The sequence below is a fragment of the Pistacia vera genome, unplaced genomic scaffold, assembly GCF_008641045.1.
Source record: "Pistacia vera cultivar Batoury unplaced genomic scaffold, PisVer_v2 Contig531, whole genome shotgun sequence".
Lineage (NCBI taxonomy): Eukaryota > Viridiplantae > Streptophyta > Magnoliopsida > Sapindales > Anacardiaceae > Pistacia > Pistacia vera.
Genome location: NW_022196370.1, coordinates 810,985 through 819,228, shown reverse-complemented (window position 1 = coordinate 819,228; position 8,244 = coordinate 810,985). Strand labels below are relative to the sequence as shown.

Sequence of the window (8,244 nt, the reverse complement as noted above, 5' to 3'; positions counted from 1 at the left end):
ACAAGGTCTATCCTCTTTCATTCATCCTGCACTGAAAAGGTTTACAAAGGATAAAAGGAAGAAGTTCTTTTACAAATTAGATGAATACAGAAGATCATATTTTAAGATTGGAAATGTCAAGTGGTTATTTATTTAAGTCATTAGCTGACTATAACTTACAGGGTCAACTTGATTACTGTCTCTCTCTCTTAACAACTTAACCTTGAGTTGCAAGAGTATCTTAAGACAAGGAAAACTGATCTATTAGGAGTCTAAGACTACTAAACAGAAAGAATAAACTCTTCTTTACAAAAAGCAGATCTATTTTCTAAATGGCTGCAGCTCAATATCTTTATTTGTGGATAGTCTTCAATTTATCATTGTTCTTGGCCTTGGCTCAAGAAGAAAACCAGTTCATCTACCATGGTTTCAACAACTCGAAACTGCAACTGGGTGGCTTGGCAAAGATTCTTCCCAATGGTCTATTGCGGCTCACAAACACTTCTGAGCTTGAAAGCGGTTATGCTTTCTACCCTTCTCCTTTCAAATTCAACTCATCTTCCTCTCAAACCCTTTCGTTTTCCACAACTTTCGTGTTTGCCATGGTTTCAAAAGCAGTTAATTTTGGAGGCAATGGCTTGGCTTTTTTCATCTCACCGTCTATGAACTTCACTGGCGCTGTCGCAGGTGCATATTTGGGGCTCTTCAATCTTNAAGAAGAAATACGAAGAATTATTGGAAGACTGGGAAAGACAATATGGTCCTCATAGGTTCTCCTATAAGAATCTCTACAAAGCAACCAAAGGTTTCAATGACAAAGAGCTTATTGGAGAAGGAGGATTCGGAAAGGTTTATAGAGGTGTACTTCCTTCTTCCAATGAACAAATTGCAGTCAAGAAAGTCTCCCATGATTCCAAACAAGGGATGTCAGAATTTGTGGCCGAGATAGTCAGCATGGGAAGGCTGAGACATAGGAACTTGGTACAACTCCGTGGCTACTGCAGGAGAAGACAGGAACTTTTATTAGTCTATGATTATATGACTCACGGAAGTCTTGATAAAATGTTATATAGCAATACAAGAGCAGGCCTTAATTGGTTTCAGCGATTTCGAATTCTCAGAGGAATAGCTTCTGGCCTTCTCTACCTTCATGAAGATGGGGAGCAAGTTGTTCTGCATAGAGATATAAAGCCTGGTAATATTCTTTTAGATGTTGACTTAAGTGGAAAATTAGGGGATTTCGGCCTTGCTAGGTTCTATGATCATGGTAGCAATCCAAAAACCACAAACCTGATAGGAACTTTGGGTTATCTGGCTCCAGAGCTTCTTAGGACTGGGAAGGCTACTACAAGCACAGATGTGTTTGCTTTTGGGGCTTGTATGCTTGAGGTAGCTTGTGGGAGGAAGCCTATGGCTATAGATCCTGAAAACCTAAATTTGGTTGATTGGGTCATTGATTGCTGGAATAGAGGAAATATTCTTGATGCTACTGATCCAAGATTGGAAGGTCTTTTCGCAGAGGAGCAAATGCAGTTAGTTCTGAAACTCGGCCTGTTTTGTTCACATCCAAACCCAGCAGCTAGGCCTAGCATGAGGCAGGTGATGCAGTATCTGGATGGTGATGTCATGTTACCACATATAACACCTGATGACCCTTTGATTGCTGCATTCACCGCAAGTAATGAAGCTTCTAATGTTATGCTGAATTTTTCTGAATTGTTGGAAAGGGGTTCTTCTCACACCATGTCAACTGTTGAATCAATTCTTATAGAAGGTCGTTGAAGCAACTATCGTTTTGGAGTTACATGTATACGTCTTTCATCTAAAAGGTGACTACTTAGTCCATGATTCATGCAAGCCCAGAAAAACTGACATTAACAGTAGACAAGTGCTTGTGCCTAATCAAGGGTCATAAAGCTGCAGAAGACAAAACAAATAAAAGAGTTTAAGTTTAATCTCATATGTATGATCCTTTTTTGTTCATAAAGAATATCTTTTGCCTTGGTTAAGGTCTCGTGGTTTCTTTCTTTGTCTCTCTTTTTGTTTTTTCACTTTAAATGTGTACTCATGGAAAATAATATGAATGAAATTACACATCTCAAGCAGTGGTTTAAACATCTCATTTGAAGTGACTTGTCTATAATACGAATTAGCAATATAAGATAAAGCATCACCTAGAATACAAAATCTGGCATATCAATTAAGATGTGTAACATTACAATGACTTTTTCTAACTAAGATCATATACTAGCCTCATGATATATCTTGGAGTTTAGATGTCAGCATCTCAGGATTACACAACACATAATTTCTATCCTCTCAGCTACGCCAGTTCAGAACCCTTCATTTCTGAGAGAGAGAGAAAAAAAAAAAAAAAAAAACCAGTTTAATGGCTAATATAGAATGCAAAGCAAGTGGCCAACAGGCATGGTTCTACTTAAAGACGACATGCCGCCTTTGTTTAACCGCTGCGAATGATATCTCATTCATTTCTAGGACGACTTCTTGTGCCTTTGTAAGGATTATTTGTCGTTCATATCTTTGCCCCAAAGAAAGATACTCGATGTAAAGCATCAATGGCCCACTTCCTTCCAAGGCGGAGCTCGCATCCTTCTATATACCATATGTCACGATATGTTCTTCCAACTCGAAGCTCCTATCCTTCCATACGACATGTCCCCCTATAATATATTTTATGCTCAGAAACTGTTTGTTAAAATTCCTTAGACAAAGCTGGTCCGGGCCTACGCTTGACGTGGCTATCATCAGGAAGCAATGACTTCGTTTCATTGAATGCAAATGTGGGCATCTGTTTGATCATTGAATTTGGAACCGGGGAGAGATGCTCTGCACTTTGGGGCTTTAGATATTCTTAGTAATAAACGAACTTGTCATGCCTACTTATTGCGTAAATATCATCTCTTTAAAGCACCATTCAATAATACAGGTGAATGAGCTATAGAAATGTAAATATAATCTCTTTAAAGCTTTGGAGCCCATGGAGAGGAATTGAAGTAGACATCCCACATTTCGCTTCTACGGTTGTACCTAATTTCTATGCTAAAATACGGCTCCGGTCATACACGTGTTTTAAGAGTTGAATCAAAGTTTGATGCAGGCTGCATGCCAACTCAAAGTCAATGGTGATTTAAGATTCCTTGAATTTGTTTGCATTGAAACTTCAACCCATTGTGAAAGCAAAAGAGGTATAGTTGCATTATTCAAAGTTCAAACAATAAAACAAATCAGAATCAGAACCCCTAAATCTTGGAAGCACAAGAGTCTTGATCCGATCCGAAAATCCGGATCTTCCTATATACTTGATCCAAATCCAATCCGGATTTTTGGATATCAAGTTTTTTTCAGAGCAGAACAGATCCAGATCAGATACCGGATATCGGATATCGGATTTTTTTGCACACCCCTACATAAAACGGACAACACAACTTCTGTTTTATCAATCAAAAAGAAGAATTTCTATTGGGAGATATTATTATGCTTATGTTAGTCCTGTCATTGAATTCAGCATAATTCACATCATTTTTTTTTATCTATTAATTTTGAAGGGGAAAACTTGAAAAGTAATTTGTGAATTTCCTTCTTTGAACATGACATGATTCTGGCCTACAGGATCATTTTAACAGATTACTGCAGTTCAGAGTTCCCATAAGATGGGTCTTTTACTGTGACTTTTAAAAAGCTGGGAAGCAGTGAATCTGCATTAATTATAACCTTGAATTGATTGAAGTCTAGAGACAAATAAACAACGTTAAGAACATTAAATTGGTTAAGCAGGGGTCATTTTCTTGGGTCATCAGTTGTCCATGACTTCCAGGATCGACGTGATTAATCTTACTCTCTTTGTAGATGATAATTAACCTTAACTCTGAAAAAGTATCTTCAGGGTAAGAAAACTAATTTATCAGGATTTTCAGATTTGTTATCCCAATGGTTGCAGCTCATAGATCAATCAATTTTTTGGTAATTTTCATTTTATCCTTGTTTTCCTTGGCCTTGGCTCAAGATGAAAACCAATTCATCTATCATGGTTTCAGTGAAACAAAACTGGATTTGGATGGCATCGCAAAGATCCACTCCAATGGTCTATTGCAGCTAACCAATACTTCTGAGTTACAGATAGGCCATGCTTTCTACCCTTTCCCATTCAAATTCAACATATCATCCCCTCAATCTCTTTCATTTTCCACAACTTTTGTATTTGGCATAGTTTCAAAAACGCTTAATTTTGGTGGCAATGGCATGTCTTTCTTCATCTCACCATCTAAGAACATGAGGGAAGCTGTTGCTGGTTCATATTTGGGGCTGTTCAATGCATCAAGCAATGGCCGGCCTACAAATCATATCCTGGCAGTTGAGCTTGACACTGTACAAAGCCCCGAATTTAAGGATATAAATGGAAATCATGTGGGAGTCGATGTGAACAGCTTGAAGTCTAATGAATCTGCTGCAGCAACTTATTTTTCCAACAAAGAAGGGAAGAACATAGGCTTACAGCTAGCAGGTGGAGACCCAATTCAGATTTGGATAGACTACAATGGAGCTGAAAAGTTCCTCAATGTAACACTAGCTCCCTTGGGAATCCCAAAACCAAACAGGCCTCTCTTGTCAACACCCGTTGATCTTTCTCAAGTTCTCTTGGACTCCATGTATGTTGGTCTCTCTGCATCAACTGGTACACGAGTAAGTGACCAGTATATTCTGGGATGGAGCTTTAACAGGAGTGGGCAAGCTCAAAACCTTGATATTTCCAAGCTTCCTCCATCTCCTCCGCCACCCAAAAATGCAAGCAATAAAGTACTAGATCGTACAACTGTTGTTTCCCTTATAGCTACTGTAGTTGTGCTAATAACAATTGGTGCAGCCGTTTACATTGTGAGGAAGAAGAAATATGAAGAAGTAAATGAAGACTGGGAAAAAGAATATGGTCCTCATAGGATCTCCTATAAGAATCTCTTCAAAGCAACCAAAGGTTTCAAAGACAAAGAGCTCATCGGACAAGGAGGTTTTGGAAAGGTTTACAGAGGTGCAATTCCTCCTTCTAATTTGCAAATTGCGGTCAAGAGAGTCACTCATGATTCAGTTGGAGGGATGAGGCAATTTGTGGCTGAGATTGTAAGCATGCGAAGACTAAGGCACAGGAATTTGGTACGACTCCTTGGCTATTGCAGGCGAAAGGGAGAACTTCTATTAGTCTATGATTATATGCCTAATGGAAGCCTTGACAAAATCTTATCAGAGGTTCCGGATTATCAGAGGAGTAGCTTCTGGCCTTTTTTACCTTCATGAAGAGTGGGAACAAATTGTTCTGCGTATAGACATAAAGCCTGCTAATGTTCTTTTAGATGTCGATCTAAATGGGAAGTTGGGAGATTTTGGCCTCGCTAGATTATATGATCAAGGCAGCGACCCACAAACCACCAACCTGGTAGGAACCATAGGTTATCTGGCTCCAGAGCTTCTTAAAACTGGAAAAGCAACCACCAGCACAGATGTATTTGCTTTTGGAGCTTTTATGCTCGAGGTTGCTTGTGGAAGGAGGCCTATGGCTATGGAGCCTGGAGAGAAAGATTTGGTTGATTGGGTCACAGATTTCTTGAAAAGAGGAGCTATTATTGATGCTAGTGACCCTAGATTGGAAGGTATATACGTTGAGGAGGAAATGGAATTGGTTTTGAAACTAGGCCTCTATTGTTCAGACTCTAACCCAGAAAGTAGGCCTAGCGTGAAGCAGGTGATGCAGTATCTGGATGGTGGTGCGATGTTACCAAATACACCACCTGGTAGCATTGTCAACGAACCTCCTGACAATGTTGTGTCATTTCATTCATTGGTGGGAAGTAGTTCTTCTTACACAACGACTACAAATGATTCAATCCTCACAGTAGGTCGCTGAATCAAGAATTTCTTATGCAATGGCTTGATCTTTGGTCCATTCATGGCTGGGGAGTGGAGAAAAAAATGCAATGACTAAGTGAGATATTTTCTGCTCATGTAACTTCTGTGCATTTTGATAACTGGTAACATTACTTGTGTTCTTGTTGAAGATGGTGATAATTTGCTGGAAATGCAGAATTATTCAGTTAAGGTTTTAAACAGTTTTTTTGGCGCCAAGTGCTCAAGTTTCTGCTCGGGTGCAGTGGTTGAAGCTGCCGAATTTGATATATTATTGTGATGTCTTTGTGACATGTTTAGTTGAGATTAAGACATGTTTTGTTGTAAGATTATTTTAAATTCAAATGTGTAAAATCTAATCCACTGCATTAGGTTGTTTAGGTAAGAACAGTGGACTGATTTGTTTATATGTTATCCATATTCTATGAATGAAAACAGAGCACTCATTTACAATTGCAGCCGTCCCTTTTCATTGAAAAATCTCTCTCCTTTATCACTCTCCAGTTGAACCATCTGGACCAACAGTTCTAATTAAACTCAACGAAGTATTCTGTAAAACAATCTTGTTTTCTGTTTCATAGACATCATTTTTGCGTTCTAGTTTGCTATTACTGGAATGCAAATGGCTCCGTATCAATGTCAGGAGAGGTAGCTTTCATTTAACCATGAAAATACTATGACCTCATAACAGACAATCAAGAAATATCTGTGTTGTAGTAGTTTTATCCAAAAGGAGTTTGATTAAATTAATAATTTAATGTAAAAAGATTAAATTTTGTCTGGCATCTCTGCCCATTATATTCTGCATATTCGAATTAAATAAACTGTTGGGGATATTCTGCTAATGCAAGTGAGATTTGAAGCACAAAGTAATCCATAATTTCCTTATGTTTGATTGTAATATCACCTAACAATTTCCGTCTCATCGGAACAAAAATAGGAAAAGTATTTGCGTTGAATCCAATTTATACAAAAGCCACCATCTTTGAAAGTTCCAACCTATAGAAGTAAGGCTGGCCGACTTTTAATAATGATTTGCAAATAAAGGATACAAAACATCCAAACCTTCATTTTCAGTGCACCTGCAGAGGGATTGTACATCGAGCCGCCAGGTTTTACTTTCAGTAACCATTTCAGCCTTGCAATACTCTACCTAACTTCATGCTAAAACTGTAAATACGCAGCTATCAAGGCCCTAGATTCAAAATTATTGCTGTCAAGATTAACAACAAATGTGGTGAGCTGTCTAATTCCCGTCATCATGGACTATATATGAGCTTGAATAGACATAAATTTTAAATGATTAATGTTGATGCGTGATTTTGACAACAACGGCATCACATGTATAAAGTGTTAAGTAAGTCTTAAAAATTACACGTGATTGACTTGAGATTTGAATTAAGGTCAAAATAACATGCAAAGACTAAATAGTAAATGAGACAGTGAAAATTTTATAGTGGTTCGATGCTTGAGCGATTCATACATCCACGGTTTTCTTTTATATGAGTGTTCTTGGTTATAAGCCAAGTTACAATAGGTCGCAAACTGCGAACATAAGTACAAGAGCTTGGAATTCAAAGAGAATATTAAGCTAGTCTCTTTCCCGTAGGTTGTCTTTGCTATTTACTTTTATGAAAATCCGAGATCTCGATTTTGTGAGGGGAAGTCTTCTATTTATAGCTGCTAAATTCAAGATAGTGATTGCAAGTCTGCAAGTGGGTAGGTGTTGTGCAAGTCCTTCCTTGCGTCCCATTGGCTGATAACTTAGGAAATATCCTTAAATTATATAAGGCTTGGACATGTGTGTAGACCTTACTCATTTACAGACTAAACTTGAGCTTGTTGAATTGGTGACAACAGTATTCTCTTTGTCTTGGGGCGACATGGCAAATTCTGGACAGCGCAAAGTCTTCTTGATCTTTGATTGGTGCTCACTGATAAGTGGCATAATTTGAGTGTTTTTAGGGTTGTTTTGATGTTAGTTTAGTTAATTTCTCATTTGTTTTCTTTGTTTTATTGTTAGTTTTTCTTAAGTTTGAGATATGAATAGTTAGCTATTGATTTGGATGGCTTTTGTGTTTTTCAAGCTTTGATTGAGTAGATTGAAGCATTGGAATGAAATTGAGACTTAAAGTTTGAAGAAGTTAAGACTACCTAACATTCTTGAAGGCCACGACCATGCCTTGGTGGTTCACCATGGCCATGGTGGTGGAATTAAGATAAAACAAAGAGACCAAAAAGCACTATGACCTAGGCTGTGGTGACTTAAATTTAGCCATGGCCAAGGCTGTGGCGAAAACTATTAGGGCGTTTTTGTCAATTTTTCTTTCTTTTTTCATTGATGACTCTTTT

At 38.0% G+C, this 8,244-nt stretch overlaps 1 protein-coding gene and 1 pseudogene across 1 annotated transcript; both read left to right on the top strand.

Annotated features, from left to right (window-relative positions):
- Window positions 1-311: 311 nt before the first annotated feature.
- On the top strand, window positions 312-1,964 carry LOC116107324 (L-type lectin-domain containing receptor kinase IV.2-like). Its single transcript, XM_031393603.1, has 2 exons — window positions 312-584; window positions 667-1,964. Exons 1-2 carry the CDS (start codon window positions 312-314, stop codon window positions 1,759-1,761), a joined length of 1,368 nt encoding a protein of 455 aa, XP_031249463.1. The 3' UTR covers window positions 1,762-1,964.
- Window positions 1,965-3,909: 1,945 nt separating this feature from the next.
- LOC116107346 lies at window positions 3,910-6,327 on the top strand (annotated as a pseudogene).
- The last annotated feature ends 1,917 nt before the right edge of the window (window positions 6,328-8,244 follow it).